Here is a 16,221-nt window from a genome sequence, read left to right on the forward strand (position 1 = left end):
CCCCTGCAAGGGAGAAGGCCCCTTTCTGCCAAGCAGCTTGTGCACAGGACGTATACGTATATTATATTATGGAGTCAGGGCAGCAAGTTTAAACACTGTGTTAGTTTTGGTGGCTTTGAAAGGCAATGTGGCTTAGAATTTTGGGGGGCAGATTTTTGGCCTTCTGGCCAAATTTTTATTGGATGTTTCTTGGTACACCTTGACGGCGACCTTGAGATGTCCGCTTGAAAGCCAGCGATCGGCTTACAGAAAATAAAACCAGCTGCAAGAAGCCACTTTGTGGCCTTATTGAGCTGGAATGCCCCCAGAAACTTTCCACTTTGAGCAGCATTGTTCTTGAAGATTCAATCTGTAGCCACTTTCTGTGCCTTCAGCCGATTTTTTTCAAGAAAATGTTCAAAGCCACATTGGTATTCAGCCAAACTCCTTGAAAGAAACACTGGTAGTACGACTTGTCTTGGCAATGTGCCCATGGTCGTGAGTCAAGGTGGGGCATATTGTAGATGATACTGTGAGTATAGGCAAGAGTCAGGAATTGTGTCTCAGATGGGTGCCATTGAGTCTGAACAGTGTACGACCATGCATGCACGGCAACTCAGAGCTGTTATTTAACAGGTCACATGCCAGTGCACGTGCTGTCGAGTTCAGACATATATCATAGATATGATATCTATATTCCAATGAAGCTTTAATAGCAAACTTATACAATACAGGATCTTGAAAATAATCTGAGATGTCCCAACGTGGAGGCTGTGTGTGAACCCATGACAGTGGCTACAAAGGCCCCTGCTAGAATTCGGCATTTATTTTTTCAATGATGAGTCCCGCTACCAACAGTGCATGCGTTGCTTCAATGACTACAGTCGGATATATCGCTGCCTACCGTAGGCTACAACAGGTACATTACATAAGTGATGTTCATTGCGATCAGCCATCAAAGGGGGCTGGTATCATGCGCCATCTGTGCCGCACATCTTCCAGGCCCTCCTGCACAGGGGACAAAGAAGTTTGCTTTTGGCAGCTCCACAAATCGCATGTCTTGCATTCTCCCTTTCCAAAATTGCTTGCAGGTCTGATCTTGATCGCAACACCATTAGAATATGCATGAGAGTGTAGTCATGAGCAAAGAGGCGCCGTCCTGCTCACCTCGAAGTGCTTCTCGTAGTAGAGGCACATGAGGTCTGCGCTGCGCGATCCGGCGTGCACTGCCCAGGGCAGCAGCTCGTTTATGAGGCGGCTGCGGTCCTGAGCCTTGAGGCGCCACGAAGCCCCCACCACCGACAACGCTGTCATGGGCATGCCCGTCTGCAACACAGCATCATGTGAGCACGGCAAGTCCAATGCTGCTTCACACAGCACCCCATACATGACATCATGAGCACAGCGCACCTAATTGCTCGATGGACTCCTGATGATTGAGCAACAGATAGATGCGTGCATGTGGTTCTGTGGAGGATATTTGTCAGCGGAGCAGAGGCACACCTGCACAAACTCGACCGCTTTGAGGGCGAGCTCCCCGAGGACGGTCGTCTTGCAATTGAACAGGACGTGCCACAGGTCATGCACCTCTCGCGAGCGCTGCGCCACATAAGCCAGCTCCTCGTCGTCTACGAAGCGCACCGGCGGCCGATCGCTGGCCAGGAATTTTCTGTGGCGCATAAACTCGCCGTACGCGCGGCCGAACGTTCCCTCCGGCAGGCTCTGCGCATACCGCATGGTCGCATCCTGAACATGCACCACTCTCTTATTATTGAGCACAGTGCACAGACCTTTCTTTGTGTGTCGGTATCTGGCTGTGAAAATCTGGTCATTTGGGTCATGACAGGTGGGATCCACGGGAACCAGGACCGAGGTGCTTGCCGTGATGCGGGGTCGTTCCTCCAGAATTATGCGGCCGGTGGCGCTGGCTTGCATGCGGGCGCGCATGCTCCGCAGCGCCCTCTCGCCGGTTGTTTCGCCCAGGGCAGCAACCAGGTCCGCTCGTGCTGGGCTGTGCAACAGCAAAGCACACTCTAACCATGTCGCTTTTTTTATTTATTTTCAGAACAAAGGGATTTTGGGCAATGCAGGGTGTGGGGTAGTAGAATGCTGACTCACTTCAGGCTTGCTCCAATAGCAGACAGGACTGCGACAGTCGCCTTCTGCAGGGTGCCCAGCTTCACATGTGAGGGGTACAACAAATCATCTGAAGGTCTCTGAGCAGCCTCAAAGCTGCGACCTGATGATGTTGCTGTCTCTGATGTTGGACTCATCCAGGGTCTTTCCACCGATGGAGATGTGGTCGAGAGAGCTGCAACGTAAAAATTGATCGATCAAGTTCAAAGGATAACAATTGATGACATGACTTGAGCAAATTGCTAGCTTGCCAGACTTCAATGTGTACCCGGAAGTCCAGTGGAGACTGTTCGCCCGTACACTGATGCCACACAGCCTGCTCTACGAAGCACACTTCTTGATACTGACATCTTGATGTTTGTATATCCACACGGTGACAACAGAAAGAGCAGCTTTGAGGAGTAGCGCTAGCGTAAGAAAGAAGATATCCTCTCGTTAATCTGCACCAGGTCACCTCGTAGCTCCCATCATATAATGAATCTAATAGCTTATCTGCTCACCGGGCTTATTAAAACAGAAGAAGACAAAAGAGCTCCGAAATACAGGCCAAGAATGCTGACAAAGCAACAGGGTCCCAGACCCTAAATGTGTCCAAGGAAAAAAGTAATTTATCATATCAGTCCATGAAAATTGATAAGGAATGTTGTGCAGTCCCGTATTGCCTGCGCATCGATTGAGAATTTTCCTCATGCAAGGTACAACTCGACGTGTTACAAAAAGATAGGGTAGAAGTACTGTGCTGATCTGCCTTGCATTGCGTGCTTCATCGAATACTGTGCCTGCATCAGCAAAAACGTTCACATTAATCAGAACTGACTCTATTTTGGTTTTACAAGAAAAGACTCAATCTGGCAGTTTATTGCGCAGAGTTCACGCCAGCAGCATGCAGCATCATGTGACAAAGCCAATGTGAACACAAGGAGCAAGGAACAAGCTCACAAATGGGTGCCATTCCCTTCGATGTCCCAAATTCTATGGGAAGAATGGCAGTATCTGCCCAGATGGAGGACCAGAATGACCCAGGTCGAATCCAGCATGCCTCCACTCAGCGAGCAGCAACACAGGTAAATTCTCCAAAAATTGCAGCACATGCTGTCATGGTCCAGAAATGCAATGGCACAATGTCACATGATGTCTGGCGTGAGGCCTGCACATGATCCAGTTATTCACCTTGTCAAGCAGAGCTTGGCAAGCCCGTAATCCTTGCAAATTTGCTGCCTTATAGGATCCACTCCAGAGATCAGAGCAGGGCATACCGGATCCTGCTGTGGTGGATTGGGTTCAATCTCTGCCGCCAGGCAGAGAAAGCACCCAACAGCGCAGCGCAAAGCAGAGACTGGAGTTTTTCTCGCCACCAGAGAAGCCAGCTTTTTTGCAGAAGTCAGCTCTTGGGGATGTGGCTGTTGTCAACACTCTGAGCAGGCCGCACTCTGATGCAGTGATGGCGTCTCAGGGTGACAGTCAGGAGAGTTTCCAGCAATCCGCGCAGACGGTAGGCACCGAAATTCATGGACCCTCCATCAAACTCAGCAGAGTGAGCACTGACGCGCAGCCCGCGCCTGACAGTCTACAGCAGGCACCAGCAGGCTGTACAGAAACGACAGCTGCACATGAGGGCACAGCAAATACAGCCCACGGCGTTGGGCTTCCTGAGGTCAGACCACCAGCAGCAGAGGAGCCCCTCAGAGAACAGCCTTCACTGCACGTTCCACCTGTGGAGGAAGCTTTCTTGCCAGCAGAGGAGCCTGCCCGCTTGGACCAGCCATCCAGGGCGCCACTTGCTTGGCCAACAGAAGCTGGGAGAGATCCTGCACCAGAAGCACCTGGGGTCCCAAACAGCTTGGTGACCGCGGATAGCCATTCCAGTACCCCACCAGCACAGAGCATGTCACACTCGCTGCCAGGGGGCCACAGCCAGAGTGGGCTGGAGCCACCAGCCATGCCAGCACCAACAGGGGAGGTGGCCGATGCGCAGTCTGAGGGTGCGCACAGAGGAGAAACTGTAACAGAGGAGGAGGGTGCAAGCTTCCCAGGTGCCGTGCAAGGAGCACTGTCTGCAGATGCAGAACCCAGCGAGGCATGCAGCGCCATCCAGCATGCACCAGACATGGCTGCAAGCCATGGGTACAGGGGCGAGCCGGAGACGGAGTGCGCTCAGACAGGGCAGCAGTCAGCTGGTGGCGACCCTCTTCCTGAGCCCAAATGCTCTCTCAGTCAACCGAGCGAGGGAGCAGCAGGCCCAATCATCGAGCGAGGCGCTGGCAAAGCAGAGGAGTTCGGATCAGATAGGCAAAGGCCAGATTCTCTGCCAGAGGAGCAGACAGCTGGAAGTGGCAGCGTGGGGCGCGAACAAGCATTGGGAGCCGCACTTGTGCCAGTGGACGCAGAGCAGCAACGTCCGCCAGCACTGCCGGATGAAGGGCAAGCAGCACCGGGCGCAGCAGAAGCCGATGAGGAGCCAGATGTCGATAGCTTGCCATCGGCAGCTGAGTCAGCCCTTGAGGCAGCACCGGAGGTGCACGCGGCAGCACAAGCTTCATCGCAGACAGACAGGGTCACTGTCACTGCAATGCTTCCCAGCCTTCCCCTTCCTCCGCGTGTCCCGCCCTTCCAAACGCAGTCCTTCCTTCGACCCTCCAAGGCGCCCATCATCGCCCCACATGCGCCCGCAGAGTTCAGCCTAGCAGCAGTGCCAGCAGAGGAGGCGGCCACATCTCCCGATGCAGAGAAGCACCTGTTTACACATGAGGCTGTCAGCGAGGGGCCTGTGGAATCAGAGGCTGCGGATAGCAGTGAGGCAGCAGCGCCGGACTCTGCCGCCACGGAGGCAGATCTGCTGGCTCTGGCAGAGGAGGTGGAACGGCTGGAACAGGAGCTGGAAAGAGCGCAGGACTCAGCAAAGAGCGCAGCTAGGCAGGCAGACGCGGCACGCACGGACGCTGAGTCAGCTCGCGCTGAGGCGGCTGAGTGGCGTGAGCGGGAAGCTGATGCGCGGGCTGAGGTGCGGCCCTCGCTGATGTTCTCCATCTTACACAAAGACCGCACTATTTACATAAATAGGCCTTCTAGTTTGCGTTGTGAAGGTAATTTGGTAGCACCAGGAATGAGTTGATTACTAATGCATGTTGATTGGTGCATGCAAAGATGATGCATTGCTGTCTGGACTACAGCTTGCAGCGATCCGGGAGGCATACACGGAGGTGAGGGGGGAGGCGGAAGCCGCCAGGCAGGAGCTGCAGCAGCTGCAGGACGCGCACAGAGCGCTGCAGGAGCAGACGTCCACCGCCCTGCAAGAGGTACCCCGCTACAGTTCCCATTCCATGCCACTTGATCCCTGCTTCAGCTAGGTGCTGCAAAACCCTGATTGTTGTGGGCTTACAGGGCATAGAGCATGAAATTGAAGAGAAGGGCTGCTGAGGCAGTGCCAATGTGCAGGCGCATGCAAAGGAGGGTGGCAAGATGCGGATGCGGCTGGAGAGGGCGGAGCGCGCCATCGAGCAGGAGCGCGCCACAGTCCGAGAGCTGCAGCGCGCACTGGGGGCAGCACGCCAGGTCAACCCTTCCCTGCATGCTCAATGTTCCATTACCACCTTGTACATGGAGTGGGTGGCATGGCAGGGCAGGGCGTTGCTCAAGTCAATACTGAACTGCATTGTGTATCCAACAAACGGATGGAGTGATGCATGAAGCGAGGCAGTCAGGGTAATTGTGGGGAGTGCAGGTCAGCCCAGCAGTGTCGCCGAGGAAGGATGGCGGCCAGGCGCGGGCGGCCCTGGCAGCTGCACAGAAGGAGCTGGCGGACACCCGCGCCGCTCTGGATGCCCAAAAGCTGACCAACAGTGGCCTGCAGGCAAGGCTTCTCCGTGCTTGTCCTGTGCATCAGAGACAATGCAGGCCTGTATGTTCATCGTATGGCATGGTGTTCATAGATATTCAGAATATTGTGATGGCTTGGCAAATGGTGTCCATGTGTAATGCCTGGTGTGTTGTCACAGATCCGGGTGACGGAGCTTCTCAGGTCCGCAGAGGAGGTGGCGCAGCTGCGCGGCACATGCGAAGAGCTCAGAAGCCGGTGTGAAGTCGTCCAGAGCAGCGAAGATCACACCAAGCAGCTCGAAGCAAGTGCGGCCCAGTTTTCCCACTTAGTGAGGCTTCCTTACGAGCAGGCCAAATTCTATTCAAGACCGCGTTCTCAGCAACTTTCATGCATTTGCCGACTCCAAACATCAGGCATATGGTGCGAGCTGGTCAGTAAATGCGTTGCTCACCATATCTGCATGTGCAGCGGTGGAAACGCTGCGGGCGCAGAACAACTCCCTCCATGTGACGATGGAGCGGCTGCTGGGCGCCAACAGCGAGCTGGGGACCAAGCTCAACTCGCAGGCCGCCCACATCAGCTCGCTGGAGGCCCTTCTTGCTGAAGCCCGCGCAAAGAGCCCTGCTGCACCTGCTACGGATGAGCCTGCAGGTGCGGTTCTCTTCAGTCTGCAGGTTTAGTGAGTCCATCCTGACAATCGGGGCCTCAGACATTCAGCATGTATGGGTAGGCACATATGCCTGTACTGGACACTGTGCTTGTGTGATGAACGGCCCTTCATCTGAATCCTATGAAGTCTGACACGTGTGAGCAAGGGGCGTGTTTGCTGTAAAGGTGGCAGTTTCTGGAATCTTTGCAAACTACTGTGTGGTGAGAACGCAGGCGGTGTGCGCTTTTCGGAGAGTGATCTGGAGCTGCTAGCCCTTGCAGAGTATGTGAAGGAGCTGGAGACCGCCCTGGAGAAGCAGCGTGCGCTGTCAGCTTCTCAGCAGCAGGCGACACCCGCTCAGTCACATCCGGGTGAGCAGCCGCAGATCCCACTGAGACAACCCAAAATTTCTACTTTCAAATGAATTTGTGGAGCTTGAGAGATCATGACAGGCTTTTTGAAATATTGACAAGCTTCCCTGAGGTCATGTCCTGTCCCATGGCAGGCTCAGAAGCTGGCGGCAGCAGTGGCGGCTCAGGCGCGCAGCTCAGCAAGAGTGGTGAAGCAATTACTGTTCAGATTGAACATGGGCTTTCGCCATCCGTGAGACCTGTAGATGAGACAAAGGAAGGCCAGGAAAATGGCCCTGATGTGCTGGAGAGCACTGCTCCAGTGAGAAAAAAGAGCGTGACATGGTGGGGGTACATCACTGGAGCGGATAGGGCGACACCGGTCAAAAGGAGCAGATGATGTACAATGATGGCTGTTGCATTTGATTCATGGAATAGATATGTGATCTTTTCATGCATATTCACTTGATACCAACATTGAAGGTGTTGTGACTGGGCTTTTTGGTGGTCCTGAAGGCAAATTTAATACTACACTGAGCTCTCGAGACAGGCGGGTGCCCCCTCAGGCGATCTGCAGGACATGTGTTCTACTTTCATGGAACATCATATCGACCAGCCATACAGTGTAGTCCAGAAAGTGCATCGTAATAATCCTCCTCACAAGGACCTGCTTTAAACATTTTCATGCATAACAATTAAGCTGCATGACAGGCAGGACACGCTAGCCAACTACAGTCAGCGAATACGAAGAGGGTGCCATAAGCTTCATGCTAACTTAGCCTGATCTGTGAACAATGGGCCAGACAGCCTTGCTAGAGACAGTATTTGTCTATGAAGCTCATTCAACTGTATCTGCACATGCCTGAAGTATTGTAGAGTTGGTCACGACAAAAATTAGGCAGGGCACGCATAGATTAGCGGAATTCATGCCAAACGGGCGGAAGTGCATGTTGCAGCATTAGAAGAGCCTGTATGCTGCGGGGTTTCTTACTATCGATTCACTCTACGTGAACCACCCCCATGAGACTTGGCTGTATATCTCATCACTTGGGGCCGGGGCCTCCTGCCTTTGCTTTTGCCCTGGCAGCCACTGCTCGCCCGCGGCCTCCAACACCCATTGGCACGGCCTTCGCCTGCAGCAAAAGGCACTGAGTCACATGGAAGGTCTTTGCAGAGACATGCCCAGCCCAGGATCAACCAAGAGAGCCATAAGCAAGCCGAGCACAATACTGCAACACAATCGTCGCAACAGGATACCTTGTTCTTGGGGTCGATCCGCTTGAACATTGGCGCGTTCTTCAACATGTCTGGAATGATGACAAATCGGACTCTGCTGCCGCGGACGAATATGTGCTCCAGGTGACTTACTCGCCCGTCCTGCACAAGGAGCAGCTTTATAATTTGCCCTTCCAGCTCATTGGTGGATCAAAGCAGCCAATTCAAGTCGTTCTGCGAGGAACCCTTCTATAAAATACAAAGGTGAGCACCTTTGCTGTTGCAGTCACTTGTTTTAGCTGCACATTCCAACTGTCCTCTGCTTCTGCCAGCTCCCCTCTGTAGGTCTCACCAGACTTGAGCTCGACCTGTTCAACAAAGGATGTATGAATTGATTGGGAAAAGAAGTAAGAATTGCATTTTTATGAAAGGAACCATCCTTCACTCGCCATCAAACCCCACAGGTCTGCAGGCCTACCGTAATTACATGCCCCTCTGCCTCGTGAAGCAGCTTGACAGGAACGCCGACACCCTTTGCTGATGTCATTACGGTGTGCCCTGCTGCTCTATATGGTCCTGTAAATCACTAGAGAGCGCAGTAAACGAGATCAGGATGATGTTCCTTTTCTGCGCTTGTAAGATCAGCGGAGGAACCTGTCACACACGCGATGTACTGCTTCCCTTAAGCAAATAAACACACTGTTGAATCGGTCTGTCTGTCCAATGGGCAGTGTCCATGGTGCCCAAAGAGTTCAATGAAGGCGGCGGGGAAATGCGAAAATATCAAGGGAATTACAGTATGCATGCGTACTCCAGCGAACGTTGATCTCGATAAGATTGAACGGCAATTTTTGCATTATTTTTACATTGTGAACATATGGATTGCATCAGAAGGTGAAACTTCGGTCAAGATGTTGTCTAATTCTGTCCTGTCAGGCGCCCCAAGTGCCTACGTGAAGTCTAGCCCTCCACAATGCACTTCACAGCGAACAAGATCGATCATCAAAAGACCTTTCAATACTTCACCTCATGTCTGGCATCATCGGAGATCATGGACTTGCATCAGAGCCGAGGAAGGTGCGCTTTGCAAGTCAGAGCACCTAGTACAAGCGTCCGCTAATTTTCACGAGTGCTGTAGTCTTTGATCCTGGTTGAGCAAAATGAATAATACAAAGTTCCTGATCTCTGTGAGACTCATCAAAAAGTCAGTGAATCGGTGAGAGTATGTATCACCAAAACGCGGTATTGCACGAACAATGTGCCTCAGCTGAAGTGTCGTTGCTATGCATCAGGGCCTCTTGGATCCAACACATTGGGCGAGGTGCCTGAGGACAAGTATGAGTTTGACGAGGGTGCGGCGCAAGTGCAAAGACTTCTGCAGCGCGACAGGAAGGAGTTGACAGGCATAGAGGAGATCGGCGCTGGATTCAGAACAGAGTTTGACGAGGGGCCCAGCGACAAGAAAGAGGAGGAAGAGAAGCCAAGCACAAGTGGCAGATCAAATGGCAGCACTCCCCCTAAAGGTCTGTCTGCATCAGAGTGGTGCATGTGAATGTGGCAGCATGTCTCACATTTCTCACTAGAAGCATTGAAGCGCCTTTCACTGACTTTTGCAATGGCATGCAGGAGCAAGCAAAGGCGCCGTAGCTTTTGGCAAGTCTGCAGCTGCAAGTCCATTTGGGACTCCGAAGGGGAAATCGCCCCCACCCAAGCCCTTCACTGGTGCCGGGAATGCAAAACTCTTCAATGAGATGGACAACTTGAGCCCTTACATGGAGCCGGATGCCATGATCGACCAGCCTTGGTGGAAGTCCATAACGCTTGGGCAAGTGGTGCGCCTCTTACCCGCACGTACAAGATTCAATCGATGCAGCAATTCCTTTTCAGTATGAGCTGTCCAGCGAGTTTGTAAGCACATGCGGCAGTACCTCCGCTATGGCATCATGCCAATGGAGTCTTGGCAGTGTAGTGAGATTGTGGTGTGCGTGACAAGAAAACAAATGTAATGTGCGTGCAGCTCATCGTGCTCAGCTTCACCCTCATCATCAGCCTCATGATTGGGACCTTTGCAGTGGTCTTCAAGGCGGGAGGAATCCACTTCAATGAGTGAGACAGTCTTGCAAACAGGCTCTTTTATACTCCTTCCTGGAAGGTTATGATGAATGGGTAGCATTGTGAGGTGCCCAACAGGTCTAGAGATGTTCAGCTAATTTAGAGATGTGATATCTTTTCGCCCAATTATTGAATCGCGATGTGGTAAGGTGGATCAGGTAGCTTTCATCCAAAAAGGAGAGGTCCACAGTTTTGGCAAGAGGTAGCGACAGCATGCATGCTGTTGATGTCAACATCATATGAGAGTGCCACAAAGTAGATTTTGTGAGATCAGGCATGCGTTTGATGAGGATTCCAGAACCAAATAGCTAGAAATGTGAAGGAACTCATTTCTGAAGTTCAGATTCTGAGATGTAATGATTCAGAGATCAGATCTGGTAACTTACCGGTGGTTGAAGACCGGTGGTTGATGGAGACAAACAAGCGAGCTTAGCCCCATATATAGCCCCATAGCCCGGGCATATATATGGATTACATCCTATAACTGCTTGTGGCAAAGAGCAATACCTCTTGATTACCACGGGGCTTGCAAATTGAGTTTCACTGTGGGCCTCAGCGAAGTATCTCACCATAAAGGGTGAAGGGTTCCTCATGAACACGCTATTGCCTGAGCGTGAAGGATGGGCATATGCCTGCATTTCCCTGCTTTTCCAACTCCACAATATGTTCCGAGGACGGGCTTGGCAAACAGGAACAACATGCCACATTTAGCCACTGGCACCTCTGGGCTATAACCTAGCAAGTATTCAAACGTCAAAGTGTCCTTTAACGACCACCCGAAAGAGGAAATTGCATCGTGCTTGGTAGGCCTGTTGTATCACGGTGGCCAAAGCAGATGGGTGAAGAATGTTTTGTGACAGGCACTGCCATTTCTTAGAAGGCCAGCGAGGCAGAAGCTCAAAAGAAGCCGCCATTCTCTCTGAGCGCACTGCCTGCACAGCCCTAATCGGTATGATGTGTCACCCATCGAGAATCACATCACGTGCCACTGTCATCACATCAACCATGCAGCCGCTGGCTGCTCCTGGCCTGGCTGGGCCCTGCATCATCCTTGCGTTTGGCCTGTGGTCGCGTCCGTTCTGTGTGGTTGGCAGGCGCCGCATTGCCTGCAACCCCCTGCTGCCACCACCCCTCCAATTGTCAGACCCCTCAGGATGAACAAGCAATCCTGCCGCAGTAGCTCAGTATGCTACCTGTATAGGTACATTTCAGGGAGAGCATGGATCTCTTCCTGATGGCCAGCAAACATTACACAAATTCATGCGTGCCTCACTTCCTAGGCCCCATGTAACGGAAAAGTGTTTGATGAAGCTGCTGGGCACCCTGCTGCATTGTGTATGCTGCCGCATCCAACATGGCACCCGCACAGGGCCTGCACAATAGTCTGGCACGTGGCTGAAAAACCTCGCCCCTGTTGAGCAATGTTGCTTCCCAGCAGTTCACGCCCCAGTCTACTTTCTCATGTACCACCGTACACAGTCAGGCCAGGATGAGGCTCACCCTGGAGGCAGTTGCATCATTGCGCTGGGCATCGCGCGAATCGTTTGGCGGCGCGAGCGCGGCGGCATTCAGCTTGAAGCCGAACACGCGCGGGACATAGCGATCTGGCGGCTGCTGCGGCCGCATGCCCGGGTATGACATCAGCAGGAGGTGTGGGAATGTCGTGCCAAAGAAGGCGCCGTCCACATTTCCCTGCACAGCAGAGGATATCATACAATGGCTTGTCTTGATGACCGACATCGCCGGTTGGGTATACGAGAAAAATTGCACTCGACGCCCATATCTGTGGCCAAAAAGCTGGGGATATTTAAGCTGGGGAGCACAGGGGAATCCGCACCTGGTACTTTGAGCGCGGGTAGTAAGTCTCCTGGCATTTGGGGCAGAAGATCTTCACTGTGCTCTGTCTGGGCACGTCGCAGGTGCCGACAGGCAGGCAGGGCTGCCCGTTGCAGAGCATGCGCGGGCAGCGGCCAAACTCGCACGCCTTGTACTTCTCATACATGGCCCCCATGCCACGGCTGGTGAGGATGTAGCGAACATGGATGAGGCCATACAGAGTCTCCGCCGCGCTCTCCACGAGCTCATGCTGCTCATCTGTCAGGATCTCTGTGCTGGGCGAGTCAGCGTCCAGGATCAAGTCCAGCGCATAGTCATAGTAGGACACCTGCGCTCAAGTATGACACAGCACAAATGTCAGGCAAGTCATAGTGTGGCCATGTCAGATGCGCACAAGAGTATGACATCCAACTCTTCTCCAGACAGGAACTGCAGAGGTTCATCAAGCAGCAAAAAGTATTGTGACAGGGATCAAACCTAGACCAGCCCACCAACTTTCTAGTATAGTAGGACCATACAGGCCTGACTTGGCACCAGCTCACCTGGCTGCTAAGGCCGCTCAGGTTGAAATCGTCCTGTATGAACTCCTCGTCCACCTCGCAGAAGAACTCGTTGCCCTTCAGTGAACAAAACCAGCCAATCCATGCTGCTACTTCGTCCTCACTGCCTGTTGCTTCCTCAGAAGACCCACTATCCGTGTCTGAAACCAAGTCAACCTCAAAGCCTGCGTTGGACATGCCTCCAGACGCTTCTGGTAGACGCTCTCGGGTCAGCGCAACTGAGCACCGCACCAACCCAAAGAGGCCGTCACTCCTATCCGGGAGGCATCTGCTCGAAGCTCTCCAATCAAAAGACCTCAGGAAAGATCGTAAAGACTTGCATGCCGAAAAAAATGATCTCTGTGTTGCGCAGGAGGTCGGATGGTCTCACTAGGCACCAGAGAATCTCACTCAGAGCCCCCAGGGTGCGCCAGCAACTATAAATTCAGGAGCTACGTCAGATGCCATCCACAATCATTGAGATCAGACAGACCGTATCAACTCCAACCACTCTCCAGAGCTGTCCAAGCCTTGGCAACCATGTGCCAAAATTTTGCAATTGCTTACGGTTTTGCGGCAAAAGTTTTGCTCCAGTCATAAACTGGCGCAACATCCATCGGCGAAACGGCACAACAGTCCACTTGCTCCAGCACTTGCCGGACTCCGCAGTTGCATTCCACCCGGCCAATTTTTCTTAACGATGCCAAAGGGGAGATAGCGGCAGTCATAGCGCTTGATCAAGAGTCAATAATGGTGCGGCCTGCAAAGTTGGCAATTGTTTGTGTTTTCCAAGAATTGCTTCCCAAATTGATATATTGTATCGCTGCGCAGGTCAATGCATATCTCCTCGTGTATAATGCTTCGCTTGCTGCAGGCTGGTCCGTTTCTTCACATACATGCATGATGGTAGCCTTATCTCCGAGCGTAATCTTGAAGTCGGGTTGTCGAAGGACAATGTCTTCTGGAACTCAACTATTTATTATGGCTGCTGTGCAGGGCATACGTTGCTTTTCTTGTAGGAAGTACCGTTTACAACGGTGGCTGGACAAGAGAGGTGTACGAGGTAGTGCTTCTCCCCATGCACTTTCTGTCATATCCATTCTGTTGCCTTGGATCCAAGGTATCCTTTGCTAAATTTATCATTTTGCAACGCAGACGGTGTCGCTCCCATTAAAGATCGCTCAGTCTGCTGCAATTGCTGAGGTGCGTCCCAACTGTCTATATGCCGCCTCCTCCAGCTGACCAATTCTCTGCACAACTGCTGTGTCTCACTCGTGCAGATGATGACAGGTGTTCCACAGCGTCTTGGGAGTTGTGAAGGCGCCCTTCTTCACAACATGTAAGCGCCCTGCATACACTCTACTGCTAGTGTCCTTGTGGCATGCAATCCTTAGACACCAGGCAGTGAAGGCAACTCCTGCAGTGGCACGTCGAGCAAAGTCTATGCTTTGCAGTCATCCAGGTCCTGTCTCGCTACTGGGCACTATGGGGCATAGTGGAGGTTGCTCCTGAAGCGACCAGCACAGGAGCTCTCACCCTGCTGAAGGCTGGGCCCGTAACACTCCAGCTGAACATGATCACTCTGCTGTTCTGCTGGAGCGTGACAGAAGTCCTGCGCTACGGCTTCTACGCAGTCAAGGTGATAAACTTACCCACAGCTCCATCTGCGGGCAATTTGCTATCAATCTAAATAAGAAGGAGGGCATGGGCTCATACAATACTCAGGAAACTGATGGGTCACCTTGGCGCAGGAATTGGGCATTATGCCGTACCCTCTGTTGTGGCTGCGCTACTCCACGTTTGTGATTCTGTACCCATTGGGAGTCGCCAGCGAGATGACAATGGTGTACCTTGCGATGCCAGTCATCCGAAAGGAGCGGCCGCTCAGCTTCAGCATGCCCAACAGCTTCAACTTTGCTTTTGACTACTACGTGTTCTGCTGGATTGCCATAGCATGCTATGTGCCAGGCTTGCCAGAGCTGTACTTCCACATGCTGAGGCAGCGCAAGAAGATCTTGGGGGCACCAGCCAAGGCAGCGAAGAAGACGGCATAATTTGGGCAATCCTGCTCGGACGATTAGCTGACATTCAGTACTGTAAGGATTGCAGTACAGGCGGAATTGCAAGAACTTGAGAGAATGCCAGTCGAGCAGCAGATCTTGTGATGCTTCTTCAAACTCAACTGAACTGCTCCCTGTGCTACAAGCTTGTAGCCCTTTCTGATTGCATCTGGCACTGGAAGAAACCGAAACCTATGCTCGAGCATAGTACAGTTACAACGTTGTGCAACTGCCCACGTGGATTGCTGACAGTCACACAGGGAGGAGCCATCAGGCCTCCTGATATCTGAGTTCCAGCTCATCATGAGGCTTGATCACGTCTGTAATGTCTTTTGCTGTGGTCCTGTTGCACTGTTTGGAATGCCCTCCACTTGCTGCCTGAGCTCCTTTAGTTGATCATCTTTGCGCTGCAGCTCAAGTTGCGCTGTTCTGAAAATGCATGATATGTTGCGCACAAGAGTTTCTCTCTCCTCTCGCAGCTCATCCCTCTGCCAAAGAAGCACACACATGTCATGAGCATCCGGGGGGGTGGGGGGGACACTGGCATGTAGCATGCACCAAATCGTACATGACTACACGCACCTCGGCCTCTGCTGCTTCCAATCTGAGCTTCAGCTCCTCAATAAGAGCTTCCTGTTCCTCACTCCTGTGTCTGAGCTGTGGAATACACAAGAGAGGCGTCAATCAGCTCTGCATGTACATATTAAGTTCAGAGAATATGGCATGATGCAGGAGAGTATGCCATGAGAGTACTGCCTGATCCCTCAGCAGAGGTGTGCAAAACTAGATATCAGCAGCGCATGCATGCAATGCCTTGGAGCGTTTCAGGCTTGCCTCAGCTGTTTGGATTGGCAAAAGCCCCTCCCCAGCCCCATCCCGAGCGAACAGATCACCATACAACTCTTCAGCTCCCGCCTCACCTTCAGACATTGCAAGACGCAGCATGTCATCTTCTATCCAGAGCCTTCATACTTATTTGACAGGCAAATACCGTTATCGAAAGATTTTTGATTTATATAAGATGTGAAGAACCTACACCTCCATCAGTTGACGGGGAGTTCTCTTCGTCCTCGTATTCATCATAATCTACTTCCTCTTCCATTCTTAGCGGTGACTTCATTAGAGTAGATAAAAGTACAAGGACCTCTTAGTCCTTGTATAGACCCTAAATGACACACCGGACCCGAAAAACGAATTAGAATATATTAGAAAGAGGATATCCAAGAATGATCAGGCCAACCATGTCAGTCCAGCAAAGTATCAGTTCCTGCAGCTGATCAGGGCTATGATGTGTGCAGAATTATAATGAGAAACTGTTATGTCGGACAATTGGTTCCATTTCAATGTCTGAGATGCGATTGAAACAAAGAGAGTTGGCCTGCATCCACAGCCTCGAGGGTTTGCTGTGCAAACCCTCTGAGCACCCTTTCAAATTCAGCCCCAACAGATTCAATTTTGGGCAGATCCTGGATAGATCTATCCACTGTATACACATGCTGCCCACAGGCAAGACAAAAGCAAGAAAATC

General features: G+C 52.1%; 6 protein-coding genes across 6 annotated transcripts; 3 read left to right on the plus strand and 3 right to left on the minus strand.

Annotated features, from left to right (window-relative positions):
* Nucleotides 1-927: 927 nt before the first annotated feature.
* COCSUDRAFT_14513 (ubiquinone biosynthesis protein) lies at nt 928-2,252 on the minus strand (the record flags this gene model as incomplete). Its single annotated transcript, XM_005649088.1, has 5 exons — nt 928-987; nt 1,147-1,305; nt 1,483-1,701; nt 1,837-1,990; nt 2,098-2,252. The coding sequence occupies 5 exons, from the start codon at nt 2,250-2,252 to the stop codon at nt 928-930; spliced, it is 747 nt and encodes a 248-aa protein (XP_005649145.1).
* Nucleotides 2,253-3,556: 1,304 nt separating this feature from the next.
* On the plus strand, nt 3,557-7,331 carry COCSUDRAFT_62034 (hypothetical protein; the record flags this gene model as incomplete). The annotated part of the gene is made up of 8 exons (XM_005649089.1): nt 3,557-5,116; nt 5,286-5,411; nt 5,551-5,667; nt 5,837-5,989; nt 6,111-6,237; nt 6,401-6,583; nt 6,815-6,952; nt 7,087-7,331. The coding sequence occupies 8 exons, from the start codon at nt 3,557-3,559 to the stop codon at nt 7,329-7,331; spliced, it is 2,649 nt and encodes an 882-aa protein (XP_005649146.1).
* Nucleotides 7,332-7,589: 258 nt separating this feature from the next.
* COCSUDRAFT_22901 (Sm-like ribonucleo protein) lies at nt 7,590-8,851 on the minus strand. The gene is made up of 4 exons (XM_005649090.1): nt 8,625-8,851; nt 8,419-8,514; nt 8,189-8,308; nt 7,590-8,064 (listed from the first exon to the last, which is right to left on the minus strand). Exons 1-4 carry the CDS (start codon nt 8,691-8,693, stop codon nt 7,975-7,977), a joined length of 375 nt encoding a protein of 124 aa, XP_005649147.1. The 5' UTR covers nt 8,694-8,851; the 3' UTR covers nt 7,590-7,974.
* A 324-nt stretch (nt 8,852-9,175) lies between these two features.
* On the plus strand, nt 9,176-10,256 carry COCSUDRAFT_62036 (hypothetical protein; the record flags this gene model as incomplete). Its single annotated transcript, XM_005649091.1, has 4 exons — nt 9,176-9,236; nt 9,439-9,669; nt 9,773-9,978; nt 10,164-10,256. The coding sequence occupies 4 exons, from the start codon at nt 9,176-9,178 to the stop codon at nt 10,254-10,256; spliced, it is 591 nt and encodes a 196-aa protein (XP_005649148.1).
* Nucleotides 10,257-10,891: 635 nt separating this feature from the next.
* COCSUDRAFT_22902 (hypothetical protein) lies at nt 10,892-13,156 on the minus strand. Its single transcript, XM_005649092.1, has 4 exons — nt 12,637-13,156; nt 12,096-12,422; nt 11,759-11,950; nt 10,892-11,377 (listed from the first exon to the last, which is right to left on the minus strand). Exons 1-4 carry the CDS (start codon nt 12,829-12,831, stop codon nt 11,258-11,260), a joined length of 834 nt encoding a protein of 277 aa, XP_005649149.1. The 5' UTR covers nt 12,832-13,156; the 3' UTR covers nt 10,892-11,257.
* Nucleotides 13,157-13,785: 629 nt separating this feature from the next.
* Nucleotides 13,786-14,687, plus strand: COCSUDRAFT_14404 (protein-tyrosine phosphatase-like protein; the record flags this gene model as incomplete). Its single annotated transcript, XM_005649093.1, has 4 exons — nt 13,786-13,836; nt 13,924-13,972; nt 14,088-14,272; nt 14,385-14,687. Coding segments are annotated over 4 exons (588 nt in total), but the record flags the coding sequence as incomplete, so codon positions are not given.
* Nucleotides 14,688-16,221: the final 1,534 nt, after the last annotated feature.

This window comes from Coccomyxa subellipsoidea, assembly GCF_000258705.1.
Source record: "Coccomyxa subellipsoidea C-169, whole genome shotgun sequence".
Taxonomy (NCBI): Eukaryota; Viridiplantae; Chlorophyta; class Trebouxiophyceae; family Coccomyxaceae; genus Coccomyxa; species Coccomyxa subellipsoidea.

Coding starts and splice junctions, on each gene's coding strand:
- COCSUDRAFT_22901 (XM_005649090.1), bottom strand. CDS start 8,693: ATGACATCAGCAAAGGGTGTCGGCGTTCCTGTCAAGCTGCTTCACGAG. Junction 8,515..8,624: donor CAGAGGGGCATGTAATTACG/GTAGGCCTGCAG, acceptor TTTGTTGAACAG/GTCGAGCTCAAGTCTGGTGA. Junction 8,309..8,418: donor AAGTGACTGCAACAGCAAAG/GTGCTCACCTTT, acceptor CTCCTTGTGCAG/GACGGGCGAGTAAGTCACCT.
- COCSUDRAFT_22902 (XM_005649092.1), bottom strand. CDS start 12,831: ATGTCCAACGCAGGCTTTGAGGTTGACTTGGTTTCAGACACGGATAGT. Junction 12,423..12,636: donor TGAGCGGCCTTAGCAGCCAG/GTGAGCTGGTGC, acceptor ACTTGAGCGCAG/GTGTCCTACTATGACTATGC. Junction 11,378..11,758: donor ATGATGCAACTGCCTCCAGG/GTGAGCCTCATC, acceptor GGGTGGTGGCAG/CAGGGGGTTGCAGGCAATGC.